We start from the raw sequence: 16,745 nt of genomic DNA on the forward strand, positions 1-16,745 counted from the left end.
ATGTTCGCCAATATTTTGTATTAAGATTGTTTAAATTCAAACTGAAATAGAGTTTAAATATAACATAACAAAATATAACAGGACATGCATATGGTCTGTGCAATAATTTTTTATAATGTTTCATATACTGTTCATGGGGTTCTTAAGGCAAGAATACTGAAGTGGCTTGCAATTCCCTTCTCCAGTGGACCACACTCTGTCAGACCTCTCCACCATGACCTGCCCATTTTGGGTTCCCCCTCAGGCATGGCTTGGTTTTATTGAGTTAGACAAGGCTGTGGTCCTAGTGTGATTAGATTGACTAGTTTTCTGTGAGTATGGTTTCAGTGTGTCTGTTCTCTGATGCCCTCTTGTAACATCTACCATCTTACTTGGGTTTCTCTTATCTTGGACGAGGGGTATCTCCTTACCGCCACCATTCCTGACCTTCAACATGGGATAGCTCCTCTAGGCCCTCCTGCGCCTGCCCAACGACCACCCCTCTGGATGTTCCTCCTGGCAGCCAACCCTGGCCTCCGGCATGGGTGGCTCCTCCCAGCTGCTGCCCTTGGCCTCGGGCTTGGGGTGGCTCCTCAGGGTCACCACCCCTGACCTCGGATGCAGGGTAGCTCCTCCTGGCCGCCGCCCCTGACCTCGGATGCGGGGTGTCTCCTCCCGGCTGCCCCTGATCTCGGATGCAGGATAGCTCCTCTCAGTCAACGCCCTGAAGTGGAACACAGGGGGTCTCCTCCCAGCCGCTGCTGACCTCTGATGCGGGGTGTCTCCTCCCAGCCGCCACTGACCTCGGACGTGGGGTAGCTTCTGTCAGACGTGTTTAGTGCACCAGGTCTCACAGCCGCCTGCGCTTAGTGTGCCAGCTCTCGCAGCCACCTGCGCTTAGTGTGCCGGCTCTCGCAGCCACCTGCACTTAGTCCTTGAGAATCCCATGAACAGTATGAAAAGGCAAAATGATAGGATACTGAAAGAGGAACTCCCCAGGTATTAGGTGCCCAATATGCTACTGGAGATCAGTGGAGAAATAACTCCAGAAAGAATGAAGGGATGGAGCCAAAGCAAAAACAATATCCAGCTCTGGATGTGACTGGTCATAGAAGCAAAATCCGATGCTGTAAAGAGAAATATGCATAGGAACCTGGAATGTCAGGTCCATGAATCAAGGCAAGTTGGAAGTGGTCAAACAAGAGATGGCAAGAGTGAACGTCGATATTCTAGGGATCAGCGAACTAAAATGGACTGGAATGGGTGAATTTAACTCAGATGACCATTATATCTACTACTGTGGGCTGGAATCCCTCAGAAGAAATGGAGTAGCCATCATGGTAAACAAAAGAGTCAGAAATGCAGTACTTGGATGCAATCTCACAAAAGACAGAATGACCTCTGTTTATCTCCAAGGCAAACAATTCAATATCACAGTTATCAAAGTCTATGCCCCAACCAGTAATGCTGAAGAAACTGAAGTTGAACGGTTTTATGAAGATCTACAAGACCTTTTAGAACTAACACCAAAAGAGATGTCCTTTTCATTACAGGGGACTGGAATGCAAAAGTAGGAAGCCAAGAAACACCTGAAGTAACAGGCAAATTTGGCCTTGGAATGCAGAATGAAGCAGGACAAACACTAATAGAGTTTTGCCAAGAAAATGCACTGGTCATAACAAACACCCTCTTCCAACAACACAAGAGAAGACTCTACACATGGACACCACCAGATGGTCAACACCGAAATCAGATTGATTATATTCTTTGCAGCCAAAGATGGAGACGCTCTATACAGTCACCAACAACAAGACCAGGAGCTGACTGTGGCTCAGATCATGAACTCCTTATTACCAAATTCAGACTCAAATTGAAGAAAATAGGGAAAACCGCTAGACCATTCAGGTATGACCTAAATCAAATCCCTTTTGTTTATACAGTGGAAGTGAGAAATGGATTTAAGGACCTAGATCTGATAGATAGAGTGCCTGATGAAGTATGGAATGAGGTTCATGACATTGTACAGGAGACAGGGATCAAGACCATCCCCATGGAAAAGAAATGCAAAAAAGCAAAATGGCTGTCTGGGGAGGCCTTACAAATAGCTGTGAAAAGAAGAGAGGCAAAAAGCCAAGGAGAACAGGAAAGATATAAGCATCTGAATGCAGAGTTCCAAAGAATAGGAAGTAGAGATAAGAAAGCCTTCTTCAGGGATCAATGCAAAGAAATAGAGGAAAAGAACAGAATGGGAAAGACTAGAGATCTCTTCAAGAACATTAGAGATACCAAGGAAACATTTCATGCAAAGATGGGCTCGATAAAATACAGATATGGTCTGGACCTAACAGAAACAGAAGATATTAGGAAGAGGTGGCAAGAATACACAGAAGAACTGTACAAAAACATCTTCATGACCCAGATAATCACGATGGTGTGATCACTCATCTAGAGCCAGACATCCTGGAATGTGAAGTCAAGTGGGCCTTAGAAAGCATGACTACCAACAAAGCTAGTGAAGGTGATGGAATTCCACTTGAGCTGTTTCAAATCCTGAAAGATGATGCTGCCAAAGTGCTGCATTCAATATGCCAGCAAATTTGGAAAACTCAGCAGTGGCCAGAGGACTGGAAAAGGTCAGTTTGCATTCCAATCCCAAAGAAAGGTAATGCCAAATAATGCTCAAACTACCACACAATTGCACTCATCTCACATGCTAGTAAAGTAATGCTCAAAATTCTCCAAGCCAGGCTTCAGCAATACGTGAACCGGGAACTTCCTGATGTTCAAGCTGGTTTTAGAATAGGCAGAGGAACCAGAGATCAAATTGTCTACATCTGCTGGATCATGGAAAAAGTGAGAGAGTCCCAGAAAAACATCTATTTCTACTTTATTGACTATGCCAAAGCCTTTGACTGTGTGGATCACAATAAACTGTGGAAAATTCTGAAAGAGATGGGAATACCAGACCACCTAACCTGCCTCTTGAGAAATCTGTATGCAGGCCAGGAAGCAACAGTTAGAACTGGACATGGAACAACAGACTGGTTCCAAATAGGAAAAGGAGTACGTCAAGGCTGTATATTGTCACCCTGCTTATTTAACTTGTATGCAAAGTACATCATGAGAAACGCTGGACTGGAAGAAACACAAGCTGGAATCAAGATTGGTTTGAGAAATATGAATAACTTCAGATATGCAGATGACATCCCCCTCATGGCAGAAAGTGAAGAGGAGCTAAAAAGCCTCTTGACAAAAGTGAAAGAGGAGAGCGAAAAGTTGGCTTAAAGCTCAACATTCAGCAAATGAAGATCATGCCATCTGGTTCCATCACTTTATGGGAAATAGATGGGGAAACAGTGGAAATGGTTTCAGACTTTATTTTTTTGGGCTCCAAAATCACTGCACATGGTGACTGCAGCCATGAAATTAAAAGACACTTACTCCTTTGAAGAAAAGTTATGACCAACCTAGATAGTTTATTCAAAAGCAGAGACATTACTTTGCCAACTAAGTTCTGTCTAGTCAAGGCTGTGGTTTTTCCAGTGGTCATGGATGGATGGATGTAAGAGTTGGACTGTGAAGAAGGCTGAGCACCAAAGAATTGATGCTTTTGAACTGTGGTATTGTAGAAGACTCTTCAGAGTCCCTTGGACTGCAAGGAGATCCAACAAGTCCATTATGAAGGAGATCAACCCTGGGATTTCTTTGGAGGGAATGATGCTAAAGCTGAAACTCCAGTACTTTGGCCACCTCATGTGAAGAGTTGACTCATTGGAAAAGACTCTGATGCTGAGAGGGATTGGGGGCAGGAGGAGAAGGGGACGACTGAGGATGAGATGGCTGGATGGCATCACTGACTCGTTGGACATGAGTCTGAGTGAACTCCAGGAGATGGTGATGAACAGGGAGGCCTGGCGTGCTGGGATTCATGGAGTCGCCGAGAGTTGGACACGACTGAACGACTCAACTGAATTGAACTGAATGTTTCATATAATTTAGAAAATCAAACAATTATTTATTTTGCATCTTCATATATTGAAGATAATGATAGCAAAGATTTTGATATCCTTTCCTTTCTCCAGGGCATCTTTCCAACCGAGGGATTGAACCCAGGTCTCCCACATTGCAGGCAGATTCTTTACCAGCTGAGCCACAAAAAAACCCAAGAACACTGGAGTGGGTTTCCTATTCCTTCTCCAGCAGATCTTCCCACCCAGGAATTGAACCAGGGTCTCCTTTATTGCAGGTTCTGTGCTCTGAGGGAAACCCAAAGATTATTATATTTCTTTACAAGTTGCTACCTTGTACACGGTATATTTAATGTTCTTGTTTTGTGTAGATATTTAACTCCTTTTCATAATTTGTTTTTTTTGTTGTTGTGGTAAATTATACAGTAACACTCTCCATCTAACAGAATTTTTTTTCATCATTTTAAACTGAAACTCGATGTGTAAAAAGTAATTCCCTGTATCCTCATCCCTCCAGTCCCAGTTGTACTGTTATGCTTTCTACCTCATTGAATTTGACTATTCTAGGTACCTCATAAAGGGGAGATCATAAAATGTAAGTGTTTCTGTGTCTGGCATATGGTGCTTAGCATAATTTCTTCAAGATTCATCTGTTACTTTAATTTCTGCATCTGTTACTGTTAATTTCTTCAAGATTCATCTGATAGCATGTAACAGCATGAAGTGAAGTGAAGTCGCTCAGTCGTGTCCGACTCTCTGTGACCCATGGACTGTAGCCCACCAAGCTCCTCCATCCATGAGATTCTCCAGGCAAGAATACTGTAGTGGGTTGCCATTTCCTTCTCCAGTGGATCTTCCAGACCCAGGGATTGAACCCAGGTCTCCCACATTGCAGGCAGACGCTTTAACCCCTGCACCAATTGTATATACCATTGTCTGTAGATACCGTAATTTGTTTGCACATTCATTAATTGATGGCCATTAGAGTTGTCACCACCTTTAGGCTATTGTGAAAAATGCTTCTATGAACACTGATGTATAAATGTTAAAATCTCTGCTTCCTATTCCTTTGTGTATAAACCCCAAATAACATTTTGATATGTAAATCAATAGCTTCTTATTATAAAAGGGAACTCAAAACTTGAAATGTAAAAAACTTACATTCAGAGACTTTATTTACTTGTTAGACTCATCAATTTGTACTTACACCTAGCTGGAGAGTGAATTTTAGTGTCTGTGGAAATACAATTCATGAATTGTGTTCTATACAAAGTGTATTAAAGTCTTAGAGAAAATGTCAGCATCTATCTTCAGGGGGTTAATGAACTGGATATTTTCTCATTTTTAGGGTCTTATGAATATTGTAAATGAAACAAGACACATGGCATTAGGCAGTCAGTTGACCTCATAATTTATGGAAAGAAGATCCCTCAAATTAAATTTAAATGTATTGATACATTTCAAAGAGGAGAGTGAGATATGGAGAAAGACATAAAAGGGAATGTCCACACAATCATGTGAGTAGTAAAACCGGACATCTTTCAAAACTGCATATGATAATGACCCAATCAATCTCTCCATCCCTCAGGAAAGCATCTTTGGATAGTTATATAAAAGAGTAGATTTTGACAAAACTCAAGTAAAACTAATTATAGAGATGTGACACTAAAGGTAAATGGGGAAACAAAAGAATAATAAAATATATTTTGAACTTATTTCATGCCTATTATTTGCTAGACAATTTTTTACAATTTTGAAGATCTTCATTTACATTATTCTCTTTAAATCCTAGTGTGTTAGATTCTATTATGTTTAATTACAGAGATTATGTTGAATGATTTACCCAGGTCACAAAGTTTGTAAGTACAGATTTGGAGGCTCAAATTCCAAACAAGAGTTTACAACCTGCACTCTCAAAAAGTACACTGTGGACATTTAGGGTCACAATATTTAGAAAATAAATTTTATATTTATAAAACAAAAGAAAAGTTATATAACTATATATAAGTTTGGCAATATGACATCTCTGATAGTTTTATTTTGTGTGTGCGTGTATTTGTTTTCAAAGTCTATTCAACCATATTCAGGGTTTAGATGTAACACTTTTGTTATAAAGAAATTGATTTGGAAAATGTGATATTACTTTAAAATTTATCTCTTTTTAACCTAATGAACTGGATAGGCATTTTTTAGGACGTCAAAATTTTTGCTGCATCATTTTAATGGTCACTATAGCTCACGTGGGAAGCAGGTTTTACTATGACAGTGACAGTGACAGTGATAGTGTTAATCTGTCAGTTGCGCCCAACTCTTTGTGACCCTGTGGATGGCAGTACACCAGGCTCCTCTGTCCATGGGATTTCCCAGGCAAGGACACTGCAGTGGGTTGCCATTCCCTTCTCCAGGGGATTTTCCTGACCCAGGGATCGAATCCAGGCCTCCTGCAGGCAGATAGTGACTGAGCTACAAGAGAAGCCCCAGTTAAAGAGAAACATATTTAGGCATGAATTGCGATCACATGTTTCAAAAGAATATGTACCAAAATTTTCAGAAACTGAAATTTCAGTCTATAATTTCTAATATATTACTGAATGAAAATGTTTCTCAGTATTTTACACTTTGCATATCCATGTAGATGTTTTGTTTTTCCTCCTTATGTTGTTGAATTTGTCATTGTGTAGACCTACTTAATTTATCTTACTTCACTTATCATTGTGGGATAGTTAACATGGATTTACATGTTCTGAGGATTCTTTAAAGATTTATTTGTTCCAATTGATTATATTAAGAAGTTTGAAGAATATCCCAAGTGTTTGAAGCAGATATATTTATTTTAATAAAATATAATATTGATAAAATATAGGATTTTGTATCATGTCTTGTCAAATTAATGGTTTAAACCATTTAGAGGAATAAATGTGTTCATAAGAATATTTTAATAGTGAACTATTTCTTGATCACTTAAAATATATGAGGCACACTCAGATTCCAGAGAAACAGTTATTAAGACATGTTTATTGTCCCAACAAACTCAACAGATGAAAGCATAAAACCAGCTATAAACACATAAATGTTTTAAATGCTCAGAAGTTCAAAGGGTTAGACTCTCCTACTGGAAGTTATCTCTTGAACACCGGACAACTTCCAGGAACCACAAGTATTTATTTTCCATTACAATTGAATATGCGGTTATGTCATTGTGAGTGGAGATATTTAACTATGTATGTATACAATGAACAGCCAGAACCTTGAAGATGGAACTCTGAGGCAACTGGTTTCTTCAATTCACATACCTTCAGAATTTTCTTTTCTTTTCTTTATTTGACCTAGAAGTATAAAGATTCTGAAAGGCAAATCCTGATGCTGATTCTGAGTCACCCTCCAATCCATCTCTAGCTGGACAGCTCAGGAAATCCTCCACTCCTTGTTCATTCAGTACCCTCAACCCAAACTGTTGGCTGATTTCAAAGTATATTTTAATTTTTAGTCTTTGCTGTTTTGAATCTACATTTTCTCAGTCATCTCTTATTTTCTTTCTTCCTTCTTTCTCACTTTTATTTTCCCTCTGATATCTGAGCATGAATTGAATTACCAAATGCACAAAGAAGAGAACAATTTTCCACCTTTCACAAATGACAGTCTTTAAATTAGACACTGAGATGGAGCACACTTAAAATAATTTTGCCAAAATGAAGTTACACACATTACATGTAAAACTGGCCATGGATCTATTTTCCTCAAGTGATTGTCCTGTTTTTCATATAGACTCAAAAAACCAGGAACTTACAATATGAACCAAATAATGAGTTTAATTTATTGATTACTATAATAGTTAAACAACCTTCAATACACACTAATTAACTCTGGTTAATATAAAGATGATCTACCAGCAAAAGTGTTAGCATGTCATTTAGGATAAAGGCTTCAATGACAAAAATTCAAAAACTCACAGTATCTGGAAATATCATCATCTTTCCAAGAAAAGTATTAGTTTTCCTAAGATGCCTGAGCAAAATCAAATAATAGCTCTAGATTTTTGGCATGGAATTCTTTCTACTATACCAAGATTCTGCTTAAAATTTTTATTTTGGCATCCTGAATTGAGCTATGGCTAGCAATAATCAAATCTAAACAGTTTTGTAAATCAAGAAACGTGTCTATGTAGTACTCATTAACATAGATTTGTATTATCTATTGTTTTCCTCCAATAACCTAGACTATAATAAATGTCTGTTTAGTGTGTCTTTGGCAGGGCCGGGACAGGATTGAGGGAGCTTCCTAGGTGGCTGAGTGGTAAAATATCCACTCGCCAATTCAAGAGAAACAGGAGACGTGGGTTTGAATCCTGGGTCTGGAAGATTCCCTGGAGGAGGAAATGACAACCACTCTAATTTTTTTTTTCACTCTAATATTTTTGCCTGAGGAATTCCATGGACAGAGGAAGGAGTTTGGCATACTATAGTCAATGGAGTCACAAAGAGTCAGACAGAGCTAGTGACTTAGCACACATGTTGTGTGTGTGTGTGTGTGTGTGTGTGTGTGTGTGTGTGTGTGTGTGTTTCCAAACAAAACATTGCTTTCATTGTATTTTCTTGGATGGGAAGAATTTCATACATTTATCTGTTCTCAGGTGCTTTCTTATGTGTTTTGAAATTCATTGTAAATAAGTGGAATCTTATCAGCATTTATTGAGCACTTATGATGTCCCTGGTTTTTTCCCTGCAGAGGGCGACTGACTGATTTTGGAGCTCATAGCAACTCAGAAAGGCTGCTATTTAAGCATCAGTTTACAATTTTATGCCCCATGCCTACGTATTACTTTATGTAAATATGTAAATAAAGCTATTAGGGATTTGATTGTTTTCATGGTATATTTCACAATGCCAAAATTGCTCTCAAAAAAAAAAAAAAGAAAAGAAAGAAAAGAAAGGAAAGGAAAGAAATGATATATAAAGTTAAAACATTTGGTGTTTGTGAGAGGTATTCTAGAGAAAGCAACCTTCTTGTCATTTGGTACGTCAACTCACACCCACTCATATATACTTCCCAGTTAGAATACTGAAGTCTCACCACTATAGTTTAAGCAAGGAATTTGATAAAATGAATGAAGTTCTGTGGGAAAAGTGTCCAATTCTGATATTCTATAATTTCTATGTGTGAGGTCTCATGGAGCCAACACTGTCAGTAAGGCACCACGTATTTGACACAAAGCTTGCAATCCTCTGAAGTTATTACTGGCCATTTGTTTGTAGCCTCTGACACTTGATTCACAGCTTCAGAAGCACACATGGAAAATAGGAACAATGTGACAGAGCTTGTCCTCCTGGGGCTCACACAAAATCCTGAGATGCAAAAAGTTCTCTTTGTCCTATTCTTACTTATCTACATTGCAACAATATTGGGCAATCTGTTTATCATGGTGACCATTGCAGCCAGCAGGTCACTTGGTTCCCCCATGTATTTTTTCCTGGCTTCTTTATCATTTATAGATCCTGTCTATTCTACTACTGTTACTCCCAAAATGATCACTGACTTGCTTCATGAGGAAAAGACTATTTCCTTCCAGTCTTGTCTGACTCAAGTCTTTATAGATCATTTATTTGCTGGTGCTGAAGGCATTCTTCTGGTGGTGATGGCCTATGATCAATATGTAGCCATCTCCAAACCTCTTCATTATTTGATCATCATGAATCAGATGGTGTGTGTCCTCATGTTGCTGGTGGCCTGGACTGGAGGCTTTCTGCACTCACTGGTTCAATTGCTGTATATTTCTCATCTCCCTTTCTGTGGCCCCAATGTGACTGACAACATTGTCTGTGACATATACCCTTTACTGAAACTAACTTGCTTTGATACCCACCTCACTGGATTCTTTATGACAGCTAATGGAGGAGCAATTTGCACTGTTGTCTTCTTCATCCTCCTAGTGTCCTATGGTGTCATATTACAATCCCTGAAGACTCATGGTTTGGAAGAGAATCACAAAGCCTTCTATACCTGTGCCTCCCGAATGATGGTGGCCATTTTATTCTTTGTTCCCTGTATCGTCCTATATGCCAGGCCTAATTCAACCCTACCCATTGATAAATCGGAGAAGGCAATGGCAACCCACTCCAGTACTCTTGCCTGGAAAATCCCATGGATGGAGGAGTCTGGCAGGCTGCAGTCCATGAGGTTGCTAAGAGTCGGATACGACTGAGTGTCTTCCCTTTCACATTTCACTTTCATGCACTGGAGAAGGAAATGGCAACCCACTCCAGTGTTCTTGCCTGGAGAATCCCAGGGATGGGGGACCCTCATGAGTGGCTGTCTATAGTGTTGCACAGAGTCGGACACGACTGACGCGACTTAGCAGCAGCAGCAGCAGCATTGATAAATCCATGACTGTGGTTTTAACTTTCATAACTCCCATGTTGAACCCTTTAATCTACACCCTGAGAAATGCAGAAGTTAAAAATGCCATGAGGAAACTTTGGAGTAAAAATGTGACTTTAGTTGGAAGAGGTTGTGTAGGACATGATATTCTTTTTTTTAGAGAATCAATGAATATTTTCAGTATCAGTAATTACAACTAAAAAATAATTTTCTTTGGGTTACTTAAACTACTTATTCCTGAAACTGCTATATGAACTAATCCTTATCCTAGTGGAATAGTTTATAGATCTTAAACACCAAGAGAATTGCATAGCTTCAATCTCTTATAGATGTAATCATACTGTGTTAAGATTTTATAGTGGAATCTGATAAAGAAAAATCAATTTAAAATTTCACAGACAGGATCATAGTTGCATTTTCAAATCTGTGAAAAATGAAATTTTTTAGCATATACTCTGATTGTGCCATATGGTTGATTTTGTATATTCTGATCAAATTTTGAACTGAAAAATTAAATTGTTCAGCCCCAGTCTCTATATCTGGATCACTTGACCTCCTCCAATAATTGAAATGCATATTTAAGTCATTCACATCACATAAGGCCTCAGAGTCAACCTGCATTAAATTAAAATGTCTAGGTACATGGTTGCTTTTTTTTTTTTAGCACAATGAAGGTTTAACATTCTGGAAACAGATTATTCTGATTTATATAGTGAATGATAATCTGATTTTCTGTAAGCTGTATGTTCTTGACTTAAAAGACTAATTAGAAATTGTCTTGCTTTTGACTTAAAAGACTAATTATAAGTTGTCTTGCTTTTGGCAATTGCTCTATATCAGACTTGGAAATCAGATACTATATTATAAGCATCCTATTTAAGGCTCTAGAATTACATGTTTCCTGTTAGAATTCAATTTACAGCACAGATACTAAGTCCTAAAATATGCCTTCATCCTTTCTCAATTCTACTTGGATTCATCACATGTACTTAGCAATATTAATGCCTCCACATACCTGACACACGTTAAATTGTTTCCTTTATTTCTCAGTGTAAGAAATAAAAAAGTGTTTTAAATCTTTTAATCAGAAAGAAATCTAGGACACTAGCTTCAGGATTAGGAGATGTGGGTTTTAATTTTTACTATACCATCATTTAGGAGAAGGCAATGGCGACCCACTCCAGTACTCTTGCCTGGAGAATCCCATGGATGGGGGAGCCTGGTAGGCTGCAGTCCATGGGGTCGCGAAGAGTTGGACACTACTGAGCGACTTCACTTTCACTGTTCACTTTCATGCATTGGAGAAGGAAATGGTAACCCACTCTAGGGTTCTTGCCTGGAGAATCCCAGGGACGGGGATGCCTGGTAGGCTGCCGTCTATGGGGTTGCACAGAGTCGGACATGACTGAAGCGACTTTGCGACATACCATTATTTTATTCCAAAACCTTTACATTTCTAAAAGTAATTTACTTAGGTGATTTGGAAGCTGTTTCCAAGTTCTGTGATTCTTCCCATGCCAATAACTTGCTATAAGTATTTTTATATTTGCTTGTACTTCTATTAGAAGTAAAATTATCTCATTCCCCCAAACTTTTCTCTTTCTGATAAATAACATAAGAAATACCTTCCTGGTATAAAAGTGTTTTAGGATTGGATTAATACATGTTGCCTCTGGGTGACAGGATGAAATGATTGGATGGTATCACTGAAACAATGGACATGAGTTAGAGCAACCTCTGGGAGATATTGAAGGATAGGGAAGCCTGGTGTGCTGCAGTTCATGGGGTCGCAAACAGTGAGACATGACTTATTGACTGAACAACAATAAGACATACAAACTCTACTCGAGTGCTTTGTTGTTTTGAGAACATGTTCTTGCACCTACCCAAGTACATAAAGCTGCCAAGAGAACACTTTGACAGGTACCTGGTTTTTGTGAAATTAGTCCCTGAGTCTATCAAAGGTCAAAGCACACCTCAACTAGTTTCTGATCAACAGTGATATGATCCATATATAATCTCTCCTGTTTTCATTCTGTTTTACCTTTCAAGTTTGAGAATCTGTGTTGCTGTCTTTTCAGGATTTTGAACTATTCTATCTTTGGATTTGTTTTCTGGGAACAGGCTTTCCTGGTATAGATCCAAGAAACTCCTTTTTGAAAAATTATTTTCATGGACATGAATGGTAGATCTATTAAAAAATAAAATATCATAATAAAAAACAAAAAAAGATACCCAACTGTTTACATATTTAATATTAAATATTCAGACTCCATATTTAAGCTCATTTACTATCAAATATCTAAGTTCATATATGGTCAAAAAAAAATTTTTTTTCCTCTCATCATGTTTTGTTTTCATGTAGACATCAGGATGAAGTTTATAAAGATGTACTCTGTAAAAGTTCATCTCTGATGTTCAGTTACCTTACTTGAGATAATCGGCTTGTTGGCAAGACCTGGTAATGATGATGAAATATCCCTTGGGCTTAATTAGTCACAGGTAAGTAACTTCATAGACTTTGCTCCCAAACAGGATATATGGTAACACTTTTGAGGCTCAAGAGAAAGCCCTTCTCCACAGGTACTGTTTATATCTCAAAAAAACACTTACTGTATCTGAATTAGTTGATGCTTTTAATATTGAAATTTACTTCTTTTTTGGTGCACTAACAGCTGCCTGGGGCCCTGGCTGTAGACCTATGTCAGACAAGTTCATGGGTGAGATTCCCCAGCTCGCCCCCCGGACAGGACATTATACAGTCATAGAATTTCAGGTTTAAATGGATTTTACAAATCATATAATCACCTCTCACCCCCACCAGTCTAAGATTTAAATCTCTTTTAAGCATGTCAAGCATCAAGAAAAATAGGTTTAACTACAGTGCTATCAATTTAGAAGTAAAAATATATCAGACTTCTTCTTACTGATATTTATTTAACACCTCTGTTAAAATGATACATTATTCAAAAATATGTAATATATTTTAGTTATCCCTTTCCCCAATGTTCAGCATTCTGTGTGGTTTCTAAATTTTCCACAGCTTTTAATAACTGTGTTGAACATATTTGAACATTTAATTTTTCTGTTTTAAAAAAATTTTCCATTAAGTTATTTCTAGAAAGAGTATTTTGGAGTCAAAGAAAAAAATACAGAATAATTTCTATTTTTTTCAGTTATGTCTGAATAAATTTTATTAGTTATATCTAATTCTTACTTTCTATTCACTATACTTTTTATGATCTGCTGAGAAACTCCACCTCAGAATAAGGAAATTCAGTGAAGCTGCTATACTTTGTTTTCACATATGTATAGAATTTTCATCTTGGAAAAAAGAATAGTTTTTTTAAATTATGTTTATGTTTTCTCTTTTCTTTGGAAAATGTATGTCTTACCTGTCCTCATCATATTAGTAATACAGTATCTTGTAACCAAGAATGATTGATGATGGATGCTATGGGAAGATGGGAAAAGAAAGCAGGGGAATTTCTGTAGCAGAAACATAATGGAGTGGGAGGGTGACTCATATCAAGGATGGATGCCTTGCTGCTATTTTGTGATGAAATTTCAGGGAAAGGATTACAAAGACATTTAATAGGCACATTATGACTCTATGTGAACACATACACATTACTATACATAGTCATATCCAATAAATACTTGTTGAATGGATGAACTCGTAATATTAATAATTACTTATACAAACAGATTATATATGTGTTTGGGTATATATGCATAGTTACTTTATCTCATCCAGCAGAGTCTTTATATTTTTCACATCAAATCTCTATTTTTAAAACTTTGAAAATAATGATTTTCTTTGTTTGATAAATCTTATTTTGCTGCACACCTATGTCACAGTTTTTTATGTGTCTACTGAAGCTGTACATTTACTGAATGTAACTATGTTAAATTGTATGTGGAACAGGATTTTGAAGAATTAAAAATATTAATTAATAAATATTGTAATTATCCTGAAAGTAAAATTACCCAGTAACATAATCTTTCCTAGAGGCAATTAATATTTTCATACTTACCCCATAAAGTGTGTCAGAAATTATTAAAGTGGAATGCAGCTTCCTTTCAAATGTTTATTTATGTTTTTCATAAAAAGTAATGATAAGCAGAGCTGGAGGACAAGAACACTTGAATTCTTCTGGATTTATAATCTGTGGAAGAAGGCATACTCTTACCCATGAACGACAACTCAGAAAGCATTTACTCATCATCTAACAGGTTTCAGACACTGTAGAAATCCTGCCAGGCACTGTGATAGGCACAGTTAGTAAATACACTTGAATAGCATATGTGCTCCGGTAGGTAAAACGGACAGTGTGCTACCAAAGACTTATATCCATTTCCCTAAACTGCCTGCTTGTGATAGATTTATCGATGTGTCTTTCTTTCCACAGTTAGATCTAAGAATTCAAATGTAAATTCTCACGGAAAAGAGAATAGCTCTAACCCCTGTGGGACACCTCTCAGCTTTGGAGATACATCTGAGAATTACAACTTGTAACCTCACATACACAAAGGAGGGCTTGAAATCAAGGAACACTGAGATGACATGGCAGAGCTGCAAGCAGCTGAAATCAGGAGGAGAATCTAGGTTTCATGTAGGAAACCCAGTATTTTCTCAGTAAATTACACATCACGTGTTTCCCTCCAGATGTTTTACAAGTGACAGGTGCTGGGTGTCTGAAAAGGTGGAACACATCATGAAAAAAATAAGAATGATTTGAAACAATTACTGGGGCAAAACTGCCAAGGACTTGAGCCACAGCTATAGTGACTGCTCTGTTTTTTTCTAAGAAATTCAGACCACAAACCTTTCATGATTAACAGGTGCCACTTTTTATTCCTTTGTAGGTAATTCAGGCCCCAAGAAGGTATTACTTCCTAAATGGATGTTCTTATACCTCCTAACAATGTGACTGAATTTGTTCTCTTGGGACTCACACAGAATCCACTCTTGCAGAAAATACTCTTCATTGGGTTTTTGTTTATTTTCCTATTCACTGTTCTGGCCAACTTGCTCATTGTCATTACCATCTCCCTCAGCCCCACACTTTCTTCTCCCATGTACTTCTTTCTCACTTACTTGGCCTTCATAGATGCCTCCTACACGTCCGTTACCACCCCTAAATTGATCACTGACCTGCTGTACCAGAGGAGAACCATCTCCTTGGGTGGCTGCCTGACTCAGCTCTTTCTGGAGCACTTCTTGGGAGGATCAGAGATCATACTCCTCATCGTCATGGCCTATGACCGCTATGTGGCCATCTGCAAGCCTCTGCACTACACAACCATCATGCGACAGGGGCTCTGCCAGCTCCTGGTGGTGGTAGCCTGGATCGGGGGGATTATGCATGCCACTGTGCAGATTGTTTTCATGGTCAACTTGACCTTCTGTGGTCCCAACATCTTCGATCACTTCATGTGTGACCTCTTTCCACTGTTAAAATTTGCCTGCAGTGACACCAACAAGCTTGGTATGCTGGTGGCAGCCAACAGTGGGGCCATGTGTTTGCTCATTTTTTTCATGCTCCTCGTCTCGTACACAGTCATCCTGAACTCCCTGAAATCCTACAGCTCTGAAGGACAACACAAGGCTCTTTCTACATGTGGCTCCCATTTTACAGTAGTGGTGCTCTTTTTTGTCCCTTGTATATTCACCTACATGCGTCCTGTGGCCACCTATCCTGTGGACAAGTGGGTGGCTGTGTTCTTTGCAATCCTCACTCCCATGTTAAATCCTATCATTTATACAGTGAGAAACACAGAGGTGAAAAATGCCATGATGAATTTGATGAAGAGGAGAATAAAGTAGACTGTTCATGAAGCCAATAGTATGATGATTTATCTATGTAGAGAGGATTATATCTATTGTAAAATATGAAAAAAAAACAATTAATAAAATTTGCAGATCATTGACATTAAAAAAGCCCCAGAAACTAAAATTTGTTGAATGCTTATTGGATAGGTACTTTGCTAGGTGCTTTTTATAACTTTTAATGTACTCTGCCAAGGCTTTAACATTCATGTGCATAGATTTAGGATATGCAATAGGAAAAACACCTATGAATGCCTAGTGAGATGATTATAGAGTATGTATTTCTACTCTACTAAATTCTTCATACAAATATTGCTTGGATGAAATTGGCTTTTCCCTAGGGCCTGCCTTGATTTCAGATCTTCTTTTATTTTTACTTAACCTGTGGTAAAGCAAATAGATCCTAGAAATTCTTAGGTATATTTATGGAGTGAAAGAATCACTGCTGATTTTTTTTGGCACTATGAATTTATCAAAAGCAAAAAGAGAAACACTCACTAAAGGAGGAAGGAACAGTTCTCAATTTATCTTTAATTCTTTTTGTAGCATAAAAAATAAACCAGAAATTTGAAAATTATTCTTAATTTGGT

At 38.1% G+C, this 16,745-nt stretch overlaps 2 protein-coding genes across 2 annotated transcripts; both read left to right on the top strand.

Annotated features, from left to right (window-relative positions):
- Window positions 1–9,234: 9,234 nt before the first annotated feature.
- LOC128060582 (olfactory receptor 4A15-like) lies at window positions 9,235–13,104 on the top strand. The gene is made up of 3 exons (XM_052652977.1): window positions 9,235–10,039; window positions 10,329–10,451; window positions 12,998–13,104. Exons 1-3 carry the CDS (start codon window positions 9,235–9,237, stop codon window positions 13,102–13,104), a joined length of 1,035 nt encoding a protein of 344 aa, XP_052508937.1.
- A 2,121-nt stretch (window positions 13,105–15,225) lies between these two features.
- Window positions 15,226–16,152, top strand: LOC128060176 (olfactory receptor 140-like). The gene has a single exon (XM_052652505.1). It carries the CDS (start codon window positions 15,226–15,228, stop codon window positions 16,150–16,152), a length of 927 nt encoding a protein of 308 aa, XP_052508465.1.
- Window positions 16,153–16,745: the final 593 nt, after the last annotated feature.

This window comes from Budorcas taxicolor, chromosome 15, assembly GCF_023091745.1.
Source record: "Budorcas taxicolor isolate Tak-1 chromosome 15, Takin1.1, whole genome shotgun sequence".
Lineage (NCBI taxonomy): Eukaryota > Metazoa > Chordata > Mammalia > Artiodactyla > Bovidae > Budorcas > Budorcas taxicolor.

What these genes read in the sequence shown, in the direction of transcription:
- LOC128060582 (XM_052652977.1), top strand. Translation starts at nt 9,235, where the DNA reads ATGGAAAATAGGAACAATGTGACAGAGCTTGTCCTCCTGGGGCTCACA. An exon ending in CCTACCCATTGATAAATCGG is followed by an intron (nt 10,040 to 10,328) that starts AGAAGGCAATGG and finishes TTGATAAATCCA; the next exon opens with TGACTGTGGTTTTAACTTTC. An exon ending in TGTGACTTTAGTTGGAAGAG is followed by an intron (nt 10,452 to 12,997) that starts GTTGTGTAGGAC and finishes GTGCACTAACAG; the next exon opens with CTGCCTGGGGCCCTGGCTGT.
- LOC128060176 (XM_052652505.1), top strand. Translation starts at nt 15,226, where the DNA reads ATGGATGTTCTTATACCTCCTAACAATGTGACTGAATTTGTTCTCTTG.